Source organism: Sminthopsis crassicaudata, chromosome 5 (genome assembly GCF_048593235.1).
Source record: "Sminthopsis crassicaudata isolate SCR6 chromosome 5, ASM4859323v1, whole genome shotgun sequence".
NCBI lineage: Eukaryota > Metazoa > Chordata > Mammalia > Dasyuromorphia > Dasyuridae > Sminthopsis > Sminthopsis crassicaudata.
This window is the reverse complement of record NC_133621.1, coordinates 172384751-172410129: the sequence shown is the minus strand read 5'-3', so window position 1 is coordinate 172410129 and position 25379 is coordinate 172384751. Positions and strand designations below refer to the sequence as shown.

The window sequence follows — 25379 nt, the reverse complement described above, 5'->3', positions numbered from 1 at the left end:
TTCTTAATACAAATTAAAATATATAGTGTTTCATTTTTTAAACTTTTCTTGCCTTTTTTTTTTGTAACATGACTAATATGGAAATGTGCTTTAAATGACTTTATTTATATAATGGATATCATACTGCTTGCTTTGTCAATGGGTGGGGAGGGGCTGAAGAGAATTTGGACTTCAAAAATGTTTTAATTAGAGTTACAAATAAACAAATAAACATCATTTAAAATAAAAAAGAATATATGAGTCAGTATCTATGTCCTTTACAAAATTACATGACAACACCAGAAAAAGGGAAAATAATTCTAGACTCTAAATGGTTCTATGTGCAGCTGCTTCACTTGCATATGGTATCCTTTCATCATTTAGCAAATGTTTAAGCATTTATTAGATACAAAGCATTATACGGTGCACTAAGAATGCAAATTAAAAAAAAAATGAAGTCATATTGTGCCACTCCTTTAAAGCCTTTACAATCAGGTTTTAGCATCCTTTCTGGACTTATTTTACATTATTCCTTTTTATAGATGGTACAGTCAAACTGGCCTTCTTGCTGTTTCTCACCTGTGAAATTCATCTTTTGGGACCACACCTTGGACCTATCTCTTAGAATCCCTTCATTTTCTTCAAGTCTGAACTCAAAGATCATCTCTCATATAAGGTTTTTATTAATACCTCCTTCCTGTCAATCTCATTTATCCCACAAAATTACTCTGAATTTACTTTGTATATATTTTTAAAATATTTTCCTCATCTGTGAACAATGTTGTTAATAGAATATATATTCCCTGATGGAAGATACTATTTCATTTTTTACTTTGTAGTCCCAGGGCCCTGTAAAAAGCCTAAAACACAGACTGTGCTAAATATTATTGTGCTTATTAATATGCCAACAATAGAGACCTTCAATTCTACATACCTGAGCTTATTTTTCTAAAAACTATCTTGATTGCATACTCATATCAATATATATTTGTTAACTCTTTTTTTAAAAAACGTCTTCTACCACATTAACATTTCCTACTTAATCATAAATTTCTGGCCAATAGAGAATGTCTATAACTTAATAATAAGAAATATGCCAGACTAATAAATTTACTTCACATTTAAAACCCCCAAACATATACTATCCCATAATGTAAGAAATGAATTTACCACACAATATGTATGCACTGCTAAAGTCAGTGTTCAGATACCAAGCCCAACATGAAATCTAACATGTGATTTGGTGTTCTTAATTTCCACTTTTTAAATACTGCAGATGATCAGCATGCTCTCCATCCAGTGTTTAAGACCATATGGTGGATTTATTTCCCCCATTGAATTCAACTCTTTAAGGGCTAAAAAAAAAATTACTATGTGCTATCATTAAAGTGTAAAATACAAGGATGTATTTGCCAAGTAATCTCCTTGTATTTCCTATTATCTACAGATGAAATATTATCATAACTTATCAAGTTATACAATATTTCAGAGCTGCTTTTTTAAAAGCTACTTAAATTGATTTTAACATAAAATAGTTTGTGACCAACAATTTTCAGTAGTAATATCAAGGTTAATTAATTTGCCATCTCATTAGTTTAGGTGTGGGCAGCCTGAAACATGAGTGTGGAAGACATCACATTTAATATTTTAATTGCCATATAAACAAGTTGCTGCTCTGACGTCACATGCTTTTTCCTCTTTTTGAAAAGTGCTACCACCAACTTGAAAAATTTCCAATTCTGCCCTCTTTGTAAGTCAGTGGAAATGGTCTGATTTACATTTAACAATTTCTTTTTTGCTTTCTCCAATTAGAGAACAAGTAGAAGCTGCAATGATCACAAAAAGCTAACTGGCTCACCAAAAAACAGATCATAATGGACTAATCTTGTTAACTCTTTTAAATATTATTATTACTAAACAAAGAGTTTGTTTAGATTTTAGGAAAGTTTCTGGATATAATATATCTTGCCATTTATGTGGGAGAATATGAAGGGATGTGGACTAGATGATAATACATTTAAATGGATTTGAACATGACTAAATAAACACAAAGAAGAAAGTAATGATCTAATGACAACTTAGAAAGAAGTCTTGAGTGAAGAACCTCAGATATCTGATATAAGATAAAATTTAAGTAGTTACCAATGTAAAAGTTTACAGTTAGATTAAAGAAGTTGTCATAAACTGACAAGTTGGAAAAGATATGATACACAGTAACTTGTTTGAAAAAAGATCTAGAGGTTTTGATGGACTGCAAATTGAATACCAATCATTAAATTTAGCAAAAGCCAAAATAATCTTGAGCTACATTAAGAAAGTCACAGTTCCTAGGAATAAGGAGATGACAGAACTTAAATGTTTTCAGACATTTGGAATTGTTTTCAAATTTGAGAGCCACATAAGCTGAAGAGTATCCAGAGGGAAACAATGAGGATAATTAAAAGTCTTGAGTCCATGATATGCTGCTGATTGTCTTTCATTTTTAAAGAAGAACAATGACATCATGGTGACATCTTGATTTGTAGATAAATTGGATTTAAATAAGGCAGAGTAGCACAAAATCATCAACCTCATTCTCTCTTCCTGTGTCATCAAAGCCCAGTGGCAAAATAAAAGTCAGGATGACTGATGATAGCCTAGGATGCAGTAGGTGACTTGATAGATATCTGGTCAAGCTCTAAGAGCTCCACAGCACCTGCTTCAGCTACCTTCACAGCCATTGTAACAAATTGTTCTCATCCATCCATTTACCAAAGGTTTGAGGCCAGTTGGTTTCCCCTCAACCTAGTTTAGTCCATCTGCTGAGATGGTTTACTAGAATGTAGCCACTGCACATGCTACAGCTGCTAGGAGCCACAGGTGAGAATAGGTGAAAGTGGAAACAAAAGATGGAAGAGCAGTCCTGAAAAAGCCTCAGCAAACCTCACACCAGAAGTACTAATCCTCCCTGAACACCGAATACAACCCATGATAAAGAGTAGTTTAAAGAAGTGAAAATGTTTATCCTTTAGAAGAAAAGATTCAAAAGAGACTTGATAGCTAACATTAAGTATCTGAGGGGCTATCATATGGATAAAAAATTAAATGTGTTCTCTATAGAGCATAATGGTTGAAATTTGCACAACTGCACATTTAGATCCGATGTACAAACAAATTTCCTTATAGTTTTCCTGCAATAACTTTGAGTTATCCAAAACTGTGATGAGATTATCCTGTAATTGTGGTTCTTTGTTGGGTGCAGGATGGACTAGGAGGTTGCTGAGGTCCCATTTTAAAATCTGTGATTCAGTGACCATCTATCCATAGGATAAGAGCATTACAGGTTTAAAGGTAGAAAGAAGCTTAGAGACTATCTAGTCTAGCTCCTTTTTTTTTTTTTACATATAAGGACACCTAGTTCAGTATCCCAGGAGGTTTTGCCTCCACAGTACACTTTTTGGGGTAAATAAACCTTGAAACAGAATATGAGACCTAGGAAAGTAGGAAGGAAGCCTACTTTCTACTTCTAAGTTGTCAAGTTCCTAGTATCTAGTGGGCATTTAATAAATGTTGCTGATTAGAAACAAAATACAAAAACTAAAAAACTTTTTAAAGACCTATGAACAGATGGAAGTATAAGTTTATTCAATAGAAAAAACAATTCCATAGTAAATTTTGAGATAGAAGCTAAGTTATTCTCCATAAAATCTTATTGAGATATTTTGGTTTAAAGTGATAAAAGAGAGCATTGCAATTAATCTAAATGAAGAAAAAAGATCAAGATTTTCCCTGTGATCCAAAAATATATATATAAGAATAAAGAGGGTTTTTTACTGTAATTCCTTTTGATAAAACTAAACCTAGTAAGATTCTTACCTATAAAGCTACAAAATGTAAAAAGCTGTTTTTTCTGTCCATTAGCTCCAATCAGAGCCACCTTAAATATATATAAGAATACGAAAACTTTGATAACTTTTAACATACCCACTTCAGCCAGTGTTTTGATACATGACTCCACTGAGGCTTTTTGTACTGGGTTTAACCAAGTGCAGTTGTAAATTCTAAAGGCAGACTGAAGCAGTTGAATAAAAACTGGTTGATGAGTCTAAAACAGAAAGGAAAATGCAAAAAATGTAAAATATTAGAAATAGTACTTTGAATTTTCAAAGTCTTCATCAAAATACAATTAGTTCCTTACTTCATGCTATTATTATAAATTTAATCAAGAAAACTGTAACTTTCCTTAAAACTAGATATGTGGATTGAAAAAAAGTATATGTATGTGTATACATATGTATATATATGGATGTGTATATATGTGTGTGTGTGTATATATATATAGATATAGATATAGATATAGATATGTGAGACAGAAACCTTAAAATATTTATTTTAAAAGAACAAATTATTTTCATCATGAATAGAAAGTTTTTCATAACAGATAGAAAAGAAAAATGGGAGTTATATTTAATAAATTTTAATGAATTTCCCCTATAAACAAAATTTAAATGACACACATATGATCACATACAAAACATCAATTGATGGGATATCATTTGTATTATCTTTTAGCAAAAAGACTAAATTCAGTCTACAAGATTTCATATATAAGAAAGTCAAATACGGCATTTTCACTTAAAAGAAAGCTAGCAAATTCATACAGATTAATAGTTTATACTTTGTATAGGAATGGCTTTCTGACCAAAGGAAATGAATGAAAACAATTATCCTTCTTAATTAATTAATTAACTTCCTATTTAAATTTTTGCCTGACTTACCTGAAGGCTTGTACTGTTGTCTGAGAAGGGAGAATTAAAGAAACCACTAACAATATTCATGATTGGTTCTGTTACACATTTTTCTAAGAAGATGTCTGCATGTTTCCTATCTGTAGTTGTGTTGCAAACCTAGACAGAAAAATAAAGATGGTCCATAATGCTTACATACTATATATATATATATTTTTTCCCTAAGGCAATTGGGGTTAAATGACTTGCCCAAGATTACACAGATAGGAAGTGTTAAGTTTCTGAGGCCACATTTGAACTCAGGTCCTCCTGACTTCAGGGCTGATGCTCTATCACTGTACCAAACAGCTACCCTTGCATGCAATATTTCAATAACAAATATTTTATAACAAAAATATACATTTCATTTAAAATACCAACTATAAATATTTGTATTATGAACATTGCTATTTTCCCTTAAATTTTTAGGGTACTTTTCATTGAAAACACATTATCATTTATTTCCTCCTTCAAATAAGTTCCTTTTATGCCACTCTCCTATTCCTTTCTCATTCATGTCCTCCAGCCTGTTTAATTATTACTCATTCTATACTCCACTAAATTTATATTTCCAGAAATATTATTTTCCTTCTACATATCAGTACTTCAAAGTATTGACAAAAAAATACTGTCTCTTCTGATGTAGATCACAACTATTCTGTATTCAACAGAAAGCCTTTTTTGAGTTCCTATGACTGGAAAATTCATTGTCTTGTAGTCCATCTGGCAACAAATCTCCCCAAACACAGATTAAATAGGTTAATCCTTAACCAGAATCATACTCCAAAGGCTTTCCAGGATATGCCCTCCTAGGATAACCTTCCCCTCCTCTTCTAATTCCTCTTTGGATGTTCTCTCCTAGTATTAGAATAAAAGTTACTTGATGACAGTATTTGTATCCACAGTACTTAGCACAGTGCCTGGCACATGGGAAGCACTTAAATATGTTTTCATTCACTTTTTTATTCAATGTTGCCTTCATATTCATGATGAGGCATCATAAAGGATTTATATGTAGAAATAAGGACATATTAAAATAACAGTATGAAGAAAAAATGTTTAAAAGAATTATTAAATATTCCTAATCCCAATTTTAATTTCTCTTCAACTTCACCTAAAACATCTAGGCTGTAGTAAAGAAAGACAAAAAGATTCAATTAAGAAAGAAAGAAGAGACTATTAGAGATTATTTATAAATTCTTAATTTTTATTCAAAATAAAATTAGTGTCTACTATATGCAGAATATAATCATCAGCACCAGAGTAAAAATGGTGAGGAAATGAAAGAGATTCAAACATTAAACAAAAAAAAAAAAAAGCTTCTGACCCTCCAAACTTTACAATCTAGTAGGGTGGATACAACACAAATGAAAATAGTTATAATTCAAGATGAACTGAACTTCAAAAGCAAAGGTATGAAAGCAGGAAAGCATACAGCATGTTCAGGAAATAGAAAACAGACTTTATCACAGAGTATTGAGAATAGTGGGCTTAATGTGAGATGTGGCTAGGAGGGCCCTGAAAATCAGGAAACAGATTTCCACATAATATGGAGCCAGAGCAAAGGGAAAAGATCACATCTCTGTATAATGAAAGACTTTCTTCATTACAATATCAATATGATTGGAAACAGAGAGAGAATAGATTCACTATAATAAGAACAAAAAAATGTAGTCAGGACCTTTGATTTCCATGCAGGTAATGCCTTATACAAAAATTTCATCCACAGATGCAGATCAGCTACTGATCTTTAACTTACAGACTTAAAGAGATATTTGAAGCATCATATCATCTTACTTATAGTCACATAGCTATGGTTATCAGAGGCATATAACAATAAATATTTGTATAGCACTTAAAAGATTACAAAACACTTTTATACACTATCTCATTTTAACCTATAAAAATCCAATAAAAATTACAGGTATTAATATAAATGGAGAAACTGAGACTCCCAAAATTTGATCAAGAGTCATAAAGCTAATAAATATCAAAGGAGAATTTGAACTTAGGTCTTTCCTACCCTACATCAATTAGTCACTCTGCCATGCTGTCCTAGATTGCAATAATCCAGATAGGGGACAATAAAGGCTTAAATAAGTTATGATGGTACCATGAATGGAAAGCCTGGGAGTAGAGAGAAGGCAAACTGTGAAAGTAGAAAACATAATCAAGCACCTATTATTAAATACTACTAGTCTATCGAGATACTGTATTAGGCTTTACATTCTTTAAGTTATAATATGAATGCCATGGAGTATCATTGTTCTATAAGAAACAATAAACAGGATGATTTCAAAGAGACTTAGAGAGACTTGCATGAACTGATGCTAAATGAAATGAGCAGAACCAGGCAATCATTCATTGTACATGGCAACAGCAATGTTATATGATGATCAATTCTGATGTACATGTTTCTCGTCAACAATGAGATGATTCAGTCCAGTTCCAATGGTCTTCTGACCAAAAGAGCCATCTGCACCCAGAAAGAGGATTGTGGGAACTGTGATTCGCAACATAGCATTTTTATTCTTTCTACTGTTATTTACTTACATTTTATTTTCTTCATAATTTTCTTTTCTGGTTTGATTTGATTTTTCTTGTACAGCAAGATAATGACAAATATGTATGCATATGTTGGGTTTTAATATATATTTCTACCACGTTTAACATATATTAGACTACTTGCCTTCTAGGGGAAAGAGAAGGGAGGAGGGGGAAACTGGAACATAAGATTTTTGCAAGGATTAATGTTACAGAATTACCTATGCATATGTTTTGAAAAATAAAAAGCTTTAATTGAAAAAAGAATTTACATTCTTTTATGAGCAACAAGATGTACATATAAACATACAAAGCAAACATAAGAAAATTGGCACTAACAATTGATGGTTACAATAGGAAAAGACTCATGTAAGAGGTTGTGTTTGAGCTCAGCTTTGAAAGAAACTAAGAATCTCTACTAATAAATGAAGAAAAAAGTGAAATGCATTGTAATCACAGAGAAATTTCAGGCAAAGGAACATGGAGGAGAAATTAGAAATAGATAAGTTTTGCTGGATCACAGGATCATAAAGTAGATAAAGCTAAGTAATATATAATTCATCTGAAAATGTAGATTGCAGCCTGGCCATAGAAAGCTTTAAATGACAAATAAAGGAATTTATAGTTGATCTTATGAGCAATAAGAAGGCATGCAGATCACACTACTGATTTAGGCATACTGATAGCTATGCAGAACATAGATCACAGACGTAAAAGAATTGAGGTAAGAAGACCAATAAGAAGTCTATGACAATAGTGCAGGAAAGAGGTAATTAGGATATAAACCAGGGTGATGGTTCTGCATGGAATGTCATACATACAAGTATAACTAAAGTATCATGGACTATTTTATAAGGGCAAATTTTCAGGTGACATACTATGACTAATCCAGGATAATTTCCCTGTGGAGATATCTGCTTAAATGATATGTTTCTTTGGAATATGTTAAAATATTGTACATAGTAGGTTTAAAATGTGTTCTAACTAAAAGATGAGTGAAAACCTAGTATCTTAGTCATTATTTAAGCTGTTTTCCCCTAAAATCTGTATATAGCTTAATCTTCTGTTTCAAAATAAAACTCGGTGCTACATATTGTGCACAAAACCTGGAATAACTTGACATTTTCCTATGAAACTGCTGATCTTGACAAAGTAGTACTCATGGGCAACAGTTTTATTTCATTTTTCACATTGTTTTATGGAACATCTAAATGAAAACTTTCTCCATGTATCCACTGAAGAATCCTCCCTGTTAAAAAATGATAAGAACCAACAAATACACATTGGCTTTTGTAACATTTTATTAAATAAAAGTCCTTGAATAAACAAAGAAAAAGAAAAGCATAAGGGGAACTGTCAGAGCTCTAGATTTGAAGGAATCTGGAAGAAACTGGAGGGTAGGGCTAGTAATACATAACTGAGCATATAAAGCATGAATGTTTCCAACAGAGGAACTAAAAAGATTATATTGAAATAAACCTATAGCTTGCTTGATCCACTTTACTCAGCACTGAACAACAGCTTGAACCTCAATTGTTGCTCTTAGTAGCTACCTCCTAGACCATATAGTGATTACTTATTTGGACCTGCTTCCACTGCTGATACTTTTTAGTTCCAAAAGTCTTCTGCCAGTCCTTTACCTTGACTTGCTTTCACTTCTGTTTGTCCCATCTGCATATGAACCTTTTGACTCCAACCATGCCCTCTATTTAATTTAGGGTAAACTCAGTCAATCTCATGAACCCCATTCAATTATAGTTTTTGACAGGCAGGGCCAAGACAAACAACACAGAAAAGGAAAGAAAGGGTAAAAAGAAGGCTTCAAAAAAAGATTCATCAAGAAGGAATGAAAACATTTCCATATGTTCTTGGAATAATTAAGACAAGAAAAGAGAAAATTAGAGTTGGAAAATGAACAGTAAGAATACTTATCTAACTACCTGTTCCAATTCTGTTGTGGCACATAAAATACTGGGCCTAGATTCATGGACACCTGAATTCAAAACCAGCCTCAGATACTTCTAGCTGTGGGAACTAGGTTTAACCTGTTAACTTTAATTTTAAAATGGGAATAATAATAGCATATCACTCCCATGAATGTAAAGAGAAAATAAAATAATACTAGTAAAGCACTTAACACAGTGCTTGGCACATAAAAAAGCTTTAAATACTAGTTATAATTATTAATAGCATTGTTATGATAATAATTATTATTATTACTCATATACAATGAAACACGAGATATTAGAAAATATGTTTAATAAATAAAACCTAAACTTCCAAGGGAAACAGTGAGGAAATTACTAAATTTAAGAGACATAGTAAAAGAAAATGTGGGGCAAAACAAGCATAAAATAGTCATAAATATATTATACATTCTAGTATCTGAATCTAGTAATATATATAGTATTCTGGCTGTTGGTAAATCAGAGTTAGCTTCTGTTGGTAAAATCACTAAAGCAGAACTAAATCTCAGATTGGTCCTCGGAACAAATGGAAATTTGTCTTCCAAAAGCAGATCATAATTGTGACTTTTCATTTTTCAATGACTCATAGTTTCATACATAAGTATATTTAATGATTCTGTTATATTAAAAACTATATAGAATTTGTTTCTCAAATAATTTTGACAAAGATTCAGATGACAATTTTCAAGATATTCCCACATTCAAAATAAATTTGCATTTTATTTAATGGCCCTGCAGGCCATTTCAGTGGGCAGCTTGAGATCATCCTTGGATTTCAATATAGATGTGAAAATCTCAACTGAATCCCAGATTCCTTTATCTCCCTCAAACCAGTAACCCCCAAAGACTTAGAATTTCAAACATTTCTTAAATGCACAAAAATATTTAGAAACCAAAAAAGCAATGGGCAATTTAGCAACACTGGATCAAATATATTAATGTTGATTTTAAACATGTATTCTAATTCTCAATGAAATAAAAATATGTGAATGAGTGATAAGTGATAGGACTCTGTAACATAGATTAAATCAGCTATGTATTTTGAATTTCTCCCTTTTTTTTTTTTTAGCTAACAGGAGTTCTGTTTAAAGTTATTATGGCTTCCAAAGGGACTTTGTTTAAATAGATCCACCAGGATTAGTCATAAGCATTAAGGCAAGAAGTCTTTTCAGCCTTACCACATGAAAAAAAGAAGGAAATATAAAACTATGAAATCTCTGTTCCATAGTTAAGCAACATATAAGTGAGAATGGCCTAACTCATTTGTCTGAAAATGAAACAAAGAGATTGTCCTGGAAAGCAGTGACATATTTGACAAACCATACTAAGTAAGTTTCCTAATGGGCATCTTGGTGACACATTTCAGTGCTGTCAACATATCACTTAGAGGTATTTTTGGTTGTTATCAGATCTCAAATTTAATGGCAAAATTGGATATATCTTCAAAAGAAAAAGAAATGCAGCCTATGGAAAATACTGCCCATAGTGCATTGTTGTGCTCTAATAATAAAAACTCAAAGCACCAGATTTACCCACAACTGCAGTTATAATAACCCAAAGAAAATCATTTCCCACCCTCAAAACATCTCTTTTTTAGTACCTTTTTAGGTACACTGAAACACAGAAGATCAAAAGGTAATGTCTGCAAATGATCTTGCAAGTTATTTAACAGATTTATAGGATTCAATAAATACAGTAAATCATCTAATTTTAGTCTATCAAATAGATACTTTATGAAAGAGAGACAGACAGACAGACACTCAGAGATAGGAAAGGAGGGAGGGAGGGAAAGAAAGAGAGAGGAAGGGAGGGAGGAAAAGAGAGAAAGAGGGAGGGAGGGAGAAAGGGAATAAGTATTAGTAATGACTAATTGGTATGTCTTATCTAAACTTTTGTCATCAGTGACAGCCTTATATACATAGAATACAGAATTATAGGCATACAGCTGGAAGGGACTTCAGAGACCAAACCTTCATTTCACAGATGAGGAAAATAAGGCTCAGAAAGGTGAAATAATTTCCCCAAGATCATACAGTATCTTGATTACTAAATGTTTGTTATTATTGCCATTGAGTCTGACTACAAATTTGATTATTTTTCTGCAGAGATTATGTTTTCCAAATTTTCAGTGGGACCTAAAGTCAAGAAGACCTGAATTCAAATATGTATTAGACACTTAACAGGCTGTGTGATTCTGGCAAATCACAAACACTTTCTCAATCAGTTTCTTCATCTATAAAAGTAGGTGATAGTAACACCTACTCTCCAGGTTGTTGTGAGAATAAAATAAGATGTTTATAAAATACTTCACAAATCTTAAAGCACTATGTTAATGTTAATCGCATGATCCTTGAAAAGTTTCTTCTCCTCTTGGAGCACCAGTTGCCACAGCTACAATATAAGAATCCTGGGCTAGGGATTGTCTTCTAACTCTAAAATCATGTGGATATATAATTTGCATACACATATACACAAATATACTACATTAACACATAGATAATATGTATACAATATAGACATTTTTGTATGTTTTGTGTAGAACCAGAGACAGATAAGTTCTTCAAATCTGAAGACATTGTTATTGATAGTGTTTTATCCATGTGATATTGTCATTGAAAAGAACCAAAGTCCTTTTTCACGTTTTCTACATATTGAGATTCTTCTCATGTATATGGCTGTTCAGAGCCCTACTGTTTGCAAGGACTATTAGCTATTTACAGCTCTGCTGACTGAACAACTAGAACCACAGTGTTGATTAATAGCTCTGTGTTAAGTAGAGTGCCAAAAGATTCTGTCCTTGGCTCTATCCTGTTCAACATTTTTATCAATTGCTAAAGACACAAATTTGGAAGAGATAAATATTCTATGTAATAAAATGAAAATTCAAAAATACCTCAATGGACTGAAACACCAGATTACAATTAAGATGATGAAAGTTAATAGAAATAAGAACTCAATACACAAATACTAACAAATTCACATGGAAAAAAAAATCTTTGGGCTTTCACAGTGTCTCAGGGCAAAAATTGATCTCAGAAGCATTAAGAAACGACATGTAGAGCACAAATCTGCTCAACAATACTTAAAAATATACATTCTGACTTTGAAGGAAAACCTACTATCATCTAAGGCTGCCTATTTCACATTGGAAAGCTCTAATTTTTAAGAAAGTATCTTTACAGAAAGTCTAATTATCCTATTTACAACTTTTACCCCTTGTTCTTACTTTTTTCCTCTAGAGGAAGGCTTTTTAAACTTTTTCCACTCATGCCCCTTTTGTCCAGAAAATTTTTATGGATTTGGATATATAGGTATATCAAACAGGTATACAAATCAAACATTTACAGATATTAAATCATGATTTTGCAATCCCCATATTCAGCTACAAAAATCCATATGGGATCATGAACTATAGTTTAAGAAGCTGGATTCTAGAGGTATGAAGAATAGCCATCTTCTATATGACAGCCTTTTAGAGACAGCAACTACCTTCATCCCCAAAATCTTCTCTTCTTTAATCTAATCATGTTCAGTTCTTTCAATGATCATCATACAACATCATATAACAAAAACATGAGACCCTTCACCATTCTGGTTACCCTATGCTGGATAATCTATAAATCATCACCGTCTTCCCCTGTATACTCTGTATTACATGTTGTTGCCCCATTTTGAATATAAGCTTCTGAAGAACAATCTTAAGGTGTCAGATACATAATTGGTACTAAAATACTTGTTGACTGACTGGCTTCCTAAAATGTGACATACAAAGAACTAAATACAATTTCCCAGATACAGTTTAACTAAGACAGAGTACAATAAAACTATCACTTCCATCATCCTGTGGGCTAGGCCCCATTCTCAAAACAGCCTAACATTGGTGAGTTTCTTGATTTAACTCATACTGAGCTTAAATATAAGACTTGACTACAAACTTAATATGAGCCAACTATCATGCGGGTATTGAAAATTCTAAGAATTTAAGTTACTTTTAAAATAGTCTACAATAAGTTTTTTTTAATTAATAAATAAAATAGTCTATAGTCTAACATGGAAATATACTTTGCACAACTGCATATGTATAAACTCTATCAAATTACTTGCTTTCTCAATAAGAGGGAAGAGGAGAGAAGAAGAAAATATGGGACTCAAAATCTTTAAAAATGAATATTAAAATTATTTTTACATGTAATTGGGAAAAAATAAAATATTAAATCAAAATGAATTAGCCTTTGCAAGGAAAAAAAACCATAAGGAAAGAAAAATAAAAGTCTATATTGCAGAAGGCAATGATCCTAGGCCTTACCATATGACCTGCCCATCTATCTTTCAGAGCCCTGATACTGCCATCGAGGCAACCAGAAATCCTGCTCTTTGCAGTCCCTTAGGGCTAACAGTCCTTGGATTCTGCCCTAACGATCAACTTTCTTTTGTATGTTGTCTCTATTAAGTAAGATTTTGACTTCAGTAAGAGCAGAGACTGTCTCAATTTACCTATTGATATCCATAGCATTTAGCATGAGGAGATATAAATCCTTAACTAGTGCTTGGCCCATAGTAAGTGTGTAATAAATCCTTCTGATTCATTCATTCCTTCAATTGTGTGGAGTGTGTGAATTCTCAACCACATTCTGTGGAACATGAGATTTGCTTCCTTTACATCTATAGGAAGAGTCTCACAGCTAACATAAATCTCAAGAGTTTAGTAATCTTCTCTGCTTTTCACACTATGGTATTCCTGTGATATTCTTTTATCTTCCAATAACGGTGAGGAATCTCTTCTATCTCTTCAGGTTATTTTTACATTTTGTTTTCCTACTAGAATACTTTTCAAGAAAATGTCATTCTCCTCATTAACATAGGAAGCATAGAAGTTTTCCTCAAGCCTTCTCAGCTTCTCTTCTAAAAAAATGCCATCCTGAATAAAATTCATTTTGTTCTTGTTATTGCTGCTGCTCAGTCACGTTAGTTGTGTTCAGTTCTCCATGACTTGTTCCAAGATATTGGAATGGAGCTTCTCATTTCCTTCTTCCAGCTCATTTAACGATGATAAAACTGAGGCAAAAAGGATTAAGGGACTTGTTGCTCAGGGTCACTCAGCTAGTAAGTGTCTGAGACTAGATTTGAACTCACATCTTCCAGACTCCAGGCCTAACATTCTATTCACTGTGCTATCTAGTTGTCTGAATTTTGTTCATACATATGATAATTATTATTTGGGACTGGAAGAATTCTGGACTCAATTAAAGATCTGCATTTTATAAGAGAAAACAATAAACTGAAGTCTATAAGAGAAAAAGACAGGTCTAGAGGTTATGCTGATTTAAGGAACACTTGAAGAAAGTGATGTTTAGCTTAGATAAATGAAGACTAAGGGACGTCATGATGACCATCTTTAAATATTCAAAAGATTGTAATAATAAAATGGACTCAGCCTAAAGATTCTAAGTTTTCTGTTAGAGAAGGTATTTAAATAGAAATTTGAAAACATGTTTCAGGAAATTCTAAGCAAATGGCTTCTGCTGTGAGTGGAGGACTGAACTAGATAAACCACTGGACTCAGTTTAGAATTCTTTAATTCTGATGTTCATAGATATTTATGGCTCATACAATGTCAAGTCAATCAACAAACATAATAAGCACCAAATAGATGCCAATAATTATGTTAAACCAAAGGAATACAAAGAAAGGTAAAAATATACATCTTTTATCAAAATGATGAATACCTCTGCTGATTGCTACAAAACCTGATAGTTTACTAATTGATCATTTTAGTATTCCACAATTCTTGTCACATGTGAAATCAATGTATTTTACACTAACATTTAACTCACTCATTGATAGATTGTTACATACAAGCATAACTTTATTGCTACAAGACTAGGCATGTAATACTAATTCCAATCATGCAATTAGACTGCATGGCAGTGATACAGACTGACTATCTTGAATCCAGGAAGTCTTTGCTCTAATATTTGATTGTGTACCTATAGGCAAATTATTTAATCTCTCAATGCTCTGGGTAACTTTCCATGACTCTTCAGTAGAGATGATGATCTGCATTGGTAAAGGGAACAACTAATATAACTTGCTAGGCTTTCAACTTTCTATAGAACTTAATCCATATGAATGAATATATCTATCTTTCACTTTTCCAAAGCAACTGGTTCATTATATTCAAGGTAAAAACCTGCTTATAAGACCAAGTGTTACTTGTTTAAATCTGTTCAACATCTGAAAACTTGAGTTATACTCATCAAGAACATTTTTAAGGGGCTCTGGTTAAAGATAAACATTGAGGAGACACTTTAATACATTCATATTGCTTTTTCTTTTCTGCCACAGAATGGAGGAAGTAGAAAGACTGCCTTTATCTTCATGTTCCATTCAAACTCCATTAATTTCTTATTTTTCAAAATCTTTCAATTATGGATTCACTTGGAACACTGCTTTATTCTCAAAATTGCATAAATACAAGATCTCAGACAATATATTTTTTTTCTGGGGGGGACAGAAATGGGTGCTCAGACAATATATTTTAACTTAAACAATAACCAAATTTCTAGCTTATCAAAATAGCTAGAATCAAGATTCCTTGAATATTTATCAGCACAATATTGGATAAAAGATGCTAATATGGAAGAATCAGTGGCAAATATTAAATGGAAGATATCAAGGAAAAATTTTAGTTGTATGTCTTATTTTCCTAGTAAAGACTTTTATGTGACCTTGATCTTTTTAAAATTTATCTTCAATTCATAGCACTGTGCTCACTCTGCAAATCACTCTGTAATCTGTTCAATATCTTCTTGCAATTCAAGAGCACAATCATTAGGATGTATCAGCTCCATATTTCTGCCTCAAGGGTCTTTTATGATGTTTATAACTAGGTAAATAGAAGTGAATGACAATGAGTTGTTTTAGGGCTACATATTTTGTCCTTTTCCATTCATTTTACTTTATAAAATGTGAGTCAATATTAGGACACTTAAAATCTAGTTCATGATTACATAAAATAGACTGAATAAAACTGGAGCTTACATACTAATGACAAAACTACAGATAATGGTAAAAATCTAGATAGTATGCCATTATTGACATTCAATTAAAATCTATAACCTTTTTAAGTACCTACTTTGTTAAAGACAATGTGATAGGACACTGTGGAAAAAATATGAAAAAACAACATTATTCAAATTTAACACTTATGATATATACAAATAAGTATAATACAGAGGAAGATGTAATAAATTTAAGTCAAAAGTCCAGGCAAAAGTTCTATGAAAAGTCTAAAGAAGGAGATACTACATCTAAAAGAGGGAGGGAAGGTAAAATATTTCACAAAGGATACTGTACCTAACTTAGGTCTCAAAGAGAAGTTTTTCAACAGAGATTCTGGACATGAAAAACAAAAGTACAAAGTTAGGAGAATAGGCAATAAAGACTAGTCAAAAAAGATAGAATGAGAGAACAATTTGGAACTAATTCCAAAAATTCCATTAAATGTTGCGTACTTTTGACAAGAGGGACAACTAGGTAGATGGAACAATAGATAGAGTACTAGGCTTAGAATTAGGAAGATTCTTTCCTGAGTTCAAATCTCATCTCAGATACTTACTAGCTAGGTGAGGAAATACTAGCTAGACCATGGAAAAATCATTTAACCCTATTTTCTTCAATTTCCTCACCTATAAAATGAGCTGGAGAAAGCAAGACAAACCATTATTCAAAAACTCAAAAGAGTCAGATACAACTGCAATGATTACATAACAACAACACCTCTATCAAAGAAAGAAGAAAAGGACTGACAACAAAAATATTTATAGCAACTCTATTTGTAGGAGCAAAGAATAAGAAACTGAAAGGATGCTTATCAATTAAGGAATAGCTGAACAAATAAGAATATTTTAATATAAGAAATTATAAAGGGAATGGTTTCAGAGAAACCTGGAAATATTTATTTGATGCAAAGTGAACAGAGCCAGAAAATTTGATAACAATATCAGTATTTTAAAGACAAGCAACTTGGAAAGATTTAGGAACTCTGAGCAATACAATGATCCACCATGATTCCAGAAGACTCATGATGAAACATGCTCTCAACACCTTCAGATAGATTAAAATAACAAAATGAATTTCATTCAGAAAATTTTTAACTTTGCCTTTGGACTACAATAGTTTAAAAAAAAGGAGCTAGGTCATATAGTGGATAAAATACTGTTCTTATACTCAGGAAGATCTTAATTCATATTAGTCTCAGAAACTTACCCTGGAAAAGTCACTTTACCTTTGCCTGCCTCAGTTTCTTCACCTGCAAATGGTGAAAAGGGTAGCATCTACCTCACAAAATGGTTGTAAGGATAAAATGAGATCATGGTGAAGATTACTTTGCAAACCTTAAAATGCTATATAAATTTTACCTATTAAGACATTTGTGATATGAAATTGGTTATCTGATGGCTGGTTCTAGTCAAAGTTCTTTTTTTTTTTCATTCTAAATTTTTTATTATAGCTTTTTATTTACAAAACATATGCATAGGTAATTTTTCAACACTCACCCTTGTAAAACCTTCTGTTCCAAATTTTCTCTTCTTTCCCCCCACCCTCTCCCCTAAGTGGCAGGTATTCCAATACATGTTAAAATATATATTAAATCCAATAAATGTATACATATCCATACAGTTATCTTGCTGCACAAGAAAAATAGGATCTATAAAGAAAAAAAAGTGAGAAGGAAAACAAAAATGCAAGCAGACAATAACAGAAAGAGTAAGAATGCTATGCTGCAGTCCACACTCAGTTCCCAAAATCCTCTCCCTGGGTGTAGATAGCTCTCTTCATTGCTGAACAATTGGAACTGGTCTGAATCAATTCATTGTCCATCAGAATTGATCATCGTATAGTCTTGTTGCTGTGTACAATGCTCTCCTGCTTCTGCTCTTTTCACTTAAAATCAGTTCATGCAAGTCTCTCCAGGCCTTTCTGAAATCATGCTGTTGGTCATTTCTTACAGAACAATAATATTCCATAACATTCATATACCACAATTTATTCAGCCATTCTCCATCTGATGGGCATCCACTCAGTTTCCAGTTTCAAGCCACTATAAAAAGAACTGTCACAAACATTTTTGCACATGTGGGTCCCTTTCTCTCCTTTAAGATCTCTTTGGGATACAAGCCCAGTAGTAACACTATTAGATCAAAGGGTATGCACAGTTTGACAACTTTTTGAGCATAGCTCCAAATTGTTCTCCAGAATTGTTGGATTCATTCACAGTTCCTCCAATAATGTATCAGTGTCCCTGTTTTCCCACATCCCCTCCAACAATTGTCATCTTTTCCTGTCATCTTAGCCAATCTGAGAGGTGTGTAGTGGTATCTCAGAGTTGTCTTAATTTGCATTTCTCTGATTAACAGTGATTTGAAGCACTTTTTCATCTGATCTAGTCAAAGTTCTAAGAAAAGCTTCAGATTCTATTCAAACCATAATATAGAGAGGAAGGTAGATATACTAGCCTAACTGAGCTAGAACATTAAACACAAAGAAGTATATGCAGAACAAAGGATAAGAAAATGATTTAAGATCAAGTCATGATAATCTGGAAACTTATGACCAGAAAATGCTAAGAATAACCTTTCTATTATATTTTAGATTAATTAGATCTAGTCTTAACTTTTTTAAAAGACATATGGAAAAACTGAAAAGAATAAAAGAGACAAGGGAAGGAGGAGAAAGTGGCCCAATCAGCACTTTATAAGGAGTTTCCTTATAAGGAATTATAATTCATCCATTAATTTGTCCTTATCAGTGAAATCATAGAACCTATCCCTATCCTTACACATAGATTGAATAAAACCCAGTAATCTAACTAGAAAGATTTTTTCTTCCCATTGGCCTTTTTCTCTGACCTATATGCCCAAATCAATTTCTATGTATAAAAAATATCAAACATTCACATGGGAAATAGGAAATGTAGATAATTCACATGAGAAATGGGAAATGTAGATAATTAACCTGATAATTTACTGTAGTTTTTTTTTGTTTTTACAAATAAAATTGGCATTTTAATTGTCATTTTTAATTTAGATGCTTAATGTTTTATAGATACTTTTTTAATAATGAAAGGACAAAAATATTATTAAATATTAATTAATTATTAATATTAATAAATATTAAATATTTCCATTTGTTTTTAGTAAAGCATAATTAAATGCTAATGCTTTTTAAAGTTAGTGATCATTCTATCAATAGTTCAATTATCTTAATTAGATTTCAAAAGTCTATCAGAATACTTACCCTTGCCATATCAACAAGAAAGTTCTCAAATAATTTCCAAATGTGGTTACTAGTATAGATTTCTTTCATTTCCACTTCAGTATCCACATAACAGTGATTAACAAAATTCACATATGCGATTTTAACCTGCAGAAGTACCAAATACATCCCAAAAACATTATCCATTTTTAATTGGTATTTTGTGTTATTTTTAAAAGATTTTTAGACTTACATTTAGATTTTTAATAGATTTTTTGTTTTGTTTTTATTTCTCCTATGTTCTCCCTTCTAACCCTGTCCGAACTCCCTACCTGAAAGCCATCCTTTCTAATAAAAAAAATTAAAAAGAGAGGATGAAAAGAAGGGGAAATAAGTTCAACACAATCAATCCACTTAAAGAAAAAGACTGGTATAAATGCAATATTTCATACTTATGGAAAGAATAGAGATCTGAGAAGGAGGGTTTCTTCTCATATTCAAATGGTATTTTAAAACTGGATGATTGTGGATAATGCAATATGAACTTGTATAGACCAGAGGGAGTTTTCTAGAAATTCAATATACTTTCTTCAAATAGATCTCAAATTGATCTATTTTCCTATCCACATTTTACCTTTAACTAGGGCTAGTCCATGCCAAAGTTGGTTTCACACTCTCATGCTTCATTTCTTTTTCCTAATATTTCTCCACTTTCCCTCCCCCGCAAAAAAGTTATCCTTTTCCTACCCCCAGTCAACAAAATAAATTGACAAAAGGGCAATTAAATGTTCTTTAGCTGCCATTCAAATATATATTTCAATAATTGTTTATCAGGAGAAATACATTTTGAGGATAGGAGTTTCTTTTTATTATTTGAAAAGATTAACAAATGCTATGACAAATACATTTAAGTTAGTTGTCATAAAGGCATCAGAGGCATAAGTCTCAAAGTGCTCAAAGTGCTTTCAACATTTCTTAAGACTATAGGAAATGTGACATTATTTCATGCACTCAATTTTCTGGATTTGAATCAGGCCCATATTTTCAGTGACAATATCATAATATTCAAAGTACCTAAGCAAGAGAGCTGAGAAACAAAGCCCCGTCTCTAGAAGGAATAAGGTTACTGAAATTAATATATTTTTTTTCACATACATTTTTAAGGGGCATGACTATTTTCAGAATCAGGTTGTTCTGTTCCATCATGTAATCTATTAACAGAGACAACAACTATACTTTCTATGTGTTATGATAGGATTGCTTAAAATCTTCCATTAATCCTTCTCTGAAAATAAAATTAATTCATTCTAATATTATAAAAATGACTACTTTATTCTAAATAAGTGGGTCCTTATCTACTATATCTCCCTATTTGGCAAGTAAGACATGTGACTTTAGTAGTTATCAGGGTTTTTTGTCGTTGAAGTTGTTGTTGTTTTTCCCATTATTTTACCAAGTGTTCACAGGATTACTCTGCTCTCAACAATATTTTTAAAAGGAAATTATTTCAATTATATGCTTTGAAAACTTTCAGATAACAACACTGATTTGACAGATAAATAGGTTTGGTGAACACATAATAAAGCCATTATCTACTTGATCTATCATCAGAATCAGATTAAAATTGTAGGAGATTCACAACAAAATTCTAAGAGAAGATACAAATAGTTGTCTAATAATTAAATATTCCATATTTTTAGACAGATATCAGTGTTATAAAACAAACTATGCTTTATGTAGTATGATAATAGTGAATATGTGTCACTCTTAGATTTCAAAACACTTTCATATTATCTCACTTTATACCCATAGCTCAAGGAGATGAAGCCATTATTATGTCCATTTTTATGGGTGGAAAAAACTGAAGCTGAAGAAAATCATGACTTGACAAGTTTATATAGCTACTCTCAGAGGCAACTTTTGACTACCTGTCTTGCTGGGTAATTCTCCTTTGTTAAGCAGTTAATCAGTAAATATTAATTGAGTAACTGCTATGTACTTGGATTTGTAATCCAAGTAAATGAAAATATAAAAATGTCAGAGATGGAAGCTCAAAGAATTTATAATGTAGTTGGGAAGACAATGTTTAAATTTAAGGAATTATTACCACAAAATACTCACAGAGCATAAATACCTCTTATGGTAAAGTCTACCTACAGGTTAAAAAGGAAATTTCCTTCTTTTCTCCTTTTCCCCTAGTGTTAACTTTCTCATCTTTGGTTCCCATAACTGGTTTAATGTTGACATTGGAAGAAGCGGGCGGAAAAGAGATTCTTCTTGATGTTCTCACTAACTTGTCCAGCTATTCCCAACTTTCATTCTTTTTTCTCCTTTTTAATTTGATGAACAACCAGGGTGGGGACAGGGGGAATATTGTGTAGTTATAATGGGGCCAACACTGTGCTTGGCACTCTGAGGAATTATAAAAATTACAAATAACATGGTGTGAAGATGACTGTTATAAAATTAGAAAAGAATATGTAACAGTCCATAATGCTGAACTGAATTATGTACCATAGATTATATATATTTCAGAGAATATTAATTAGGATTAGAATTCTATATTTAAAAGTTAATTTCAGGGAAAAAAAAACAACCTGAATATCTTTTCTAGGTTGGTCAAAAGATGATGATTTTTTTTTCTTTATTGCATCTCAAAATTCTGTACTAATGAATGGAAAGACAAAAATCTCTATTGATAGAGGGAATGCTCTCACTAATTTAAATTACAGCTTTTCTAACAAATATCCCTTAAAGTTGAAATTATATAACCCTAACATCTGAACAGAGATGCAAATACCCAAAGGAATATCATAAACTCAATCTGCCTTTAGAATAATTTTTGGACTTATTTGTACAGCTTATAATTCTCTGTTACTTCTAAACTCAGGTGCTACTACATAAGAAATAGCTATTTTATATGATGACCAGAAATGAAATGCATTTAATAGTAACTGTTTTTGTGTTTCTCAAGGAAGTGTTTTAATTTTACAAAAAAAAAATTATAAAATAATAAGTACTGAATCTCTACCTGTGTCATACTAAATAATTCTTAGAATTTAAGAAATTGACAATAGCATAATGTTACCATTATACTATTACACAAATGTATTGTCACTAACTATATTACTGAAAAACAAACTTTTTGAAAGATATCAATGATTTCTTTAATTATGCCACTGAAGAAAAAATCACAATATAGTAAAAGCCAATATTCTGCATGGTTTATCCTTCTACAAATAATTCTAAAAGTGTCTTTTTTTATTCATAATACTTTTTCAATTCTCTAAGGCTTACCTCAGGAATGCAGTCATCATGGGCTACTACTCTCACTATATCATCCAGAGGTAGAAGAGAATTGCACTTGATTTCAGTATATACATTTTTTCCTTCAGTACATGCTGCTAATAATTCCACAAGTGTTACATGGTAGGCTAAAGGTCCACTGTCATCTCCTCGGTCTCTCTCAGAACACATCATTTGTAAAAGGATGGGAAATGATGCTCTATCATTATAAAATATCAGCACATCTTCACCTCCATTTATTAGCTGAAATAATAAGAAAATCTACTTAGCAGTTCATGTATTCAATCAATTTTTTAAAGATCTGATATTCTATGAAGTATGAAAAAGTCATTGTAACAAGCATAAACAACATTACAAAAGTTTTAATGAACTAAGTAACCAAAGGTAAAGACAAATGTTATGTAAAAGTACATTCACATGCAAATAATGATGCAAATTCCATCAAAGTGGTACATGGATTAGGGAGTAGGATGGAATGGATACAACTGATTGATACATTAAAAAAGTCTGAAAGCATGTGTAATGTTAAAGTTCTGAAGACATCTCAGTTGCACAAAGTGGTAAATTAGGAGGTTATTCTCAAATCTTTTCATTTGATTCCTACTTGATAATTATAATTTTGTTACATTTACTTTTAATTCGTTGACATGCCATTGTTCTTTCCATTTAAATTGTTAAAGTCACTATGTGTACCACTTTATTGACTGCTTACTTCAATTTGTATCTGTTCATATAGAGCTGTATTCATTACAAACATTATTTCTTACATGGTAATGTTCCATTGCTTTTATATATCCCAAATTGTTTAGCCATTACTCAATTGATGTACATCTATTTTGTTTCTAACTCTTGGCTATTCCAAAAAGCATTGCTATTATAAATATAAATGTAAATTCCTTTGTGGTATAAGTTCAATTAAGAAGTCTCTGGTTCAAAAGGTATGGATATTTATTTGTGAATATTCCAAACTGCTTTCCAAAATGTTTGGACCAGTTCACAGATCCACCAACAATGTTTTCCTATATCTTTCTTTAAATATCTCTTTGAATTTTGATTGCTGCCATTTTTGATCATTTCTTCCATTTGCAGAATGTGAGGTAAAATCTAAAAGTTGTTTTAATTTACATTTTCCCCAATTTTTTTTCAAGTGCAAGCCAGTGAACTAGACTCAATTTTCTGAAAAAAAAAAAAAACTCTAAAACATTGGATAATAAGAAAATAGGATGAATTTACAACTGGAAGGAACTTTAGAGGAAACTGAGTTTATCAGTTCCATTTTGCATAAGAAAAAAACAAGTCTCCAAGAATTAAGTAATTTGCCAAAAATAAATCTGCCATAAAGTATCTGAGGCATCCTTTTCAGATCATAATACTCATAAATTATTATTTCATAAAACTCACTATTTGATAAAAACTGCTGGGAAAACTAGAAAATAATATAACGGAAACTAGGCAGCCCAATATCTTATACTATATACCAAAACAAGGTCAAAATTGGCAAATGATTTAAACATAAAGCAAATTAAGAGAGCAAAGAATACTTTACTTTTCAGAAGAATGGAAGAATTTATGACCAAACAAAAGAAGAGAGCATTATTGGACATAAAATGGACAATTTGTATCATATTAATTTAAAAGTTTTTGTACAAACAAAATCAATGAAAGCAAGATTATTATATGGAAAGCAGAAACAATTTTTGATTAACGATTTTTATAGTATATCTCTGATAAAGGCCTAATTTTTCAAATGCATAGAGAAATGGATCAAGTTTATAAGAACATAAGTCTTTCCCCAAATAATAAATGGTCAGAAGTTATGAATAGGCAGTTTGCAGATGAAGAAATCAAAGCTACCTATAGTCATATGAAAAAATGCTCTAAATTACTACTGATTAGAGAAATGCAAATTAAAATAATTCTTGAGATACCACCTCACACCGATCAGATTTGCTTTTATATCAGAAAAAGAAAATAATAATATTGGAGGGGATATGGGAAAAATGGAACATTAATGCACTATTGGTAAAATTATGAACTGAAACAACCATTCTGAAGAGCAATTTGGAACTATGCCAAAGGGCTATAAAACTGTTCATACTCTTTGATCCATTATTACCACTATTAGATTTATATCCCAAAGAGATTTTAAAAAGAGAGAGAGAGAGGAAAGGGCCTACTTAGGCAAAAATATTTATAGCAGCTCTTTTTTGTAGTGGCAAAAAAACTGGAAGTGAAGGGATATCCATTAATTGAGAATAGTTGAATAAAGTATGGTGTATGAATGGAATGGAATATTACCATGCTAGAAGAAATGCTAAATAGGATGATTTCAGAAAAACCTGGAAAGACTTATACAAACTTCTGCAAAGTGAAGCAAGTAGAACCAGAAAAACATTGTACAAAATAACAGCAATACTGTACAATGATCAACTGTAATGATTTAGCTATTCTCAGCAATAATCCAAGATAATTCCAAAGGACTCATGATGAAAAATGCTGTCCATCTTCAAAGAAAGAACTATTGATATCTGAAGGCAGACCAAAGCAAACTATTTTTCAT

The 25379-nt window shown here is 31.7% G+C and overlaps 1 protein-coding gene across 2 annotated transcripts in view; it reads right to left on the bottom strand.

Moving 5' to 3' along the window:
* The window catches only part of ITPR2 (inositol 1,4,5-trisphosphate receptor type 2), a 507042-nt gene that overhangs the window by 226630 nt on the left and 255033 nt on the right, over nt 1-25379 (bottom strand). For both annotated transcript variants that reach the window (XM_074268787.1, XM_074268789.1), the window contains exons 31-34: nt 22811-23062; nt 19556-19681; nt 4737-4865; nt 3943-4063 (exon numbers count right to left, since the gene is read on the bottom strand). In XM_074268787.1, the coding sequence (XP_074124888.1) occupies nt 3943-4063; nt 4737-4865; nt 19556-19681; nt 22811-23062 (628 nt within the window). The remainder of the gene's footprint in view (nt 1-3942; nt 4064-4736; nt 4866-19555; nt 19682-22810; nt 23063-25379) is intronic.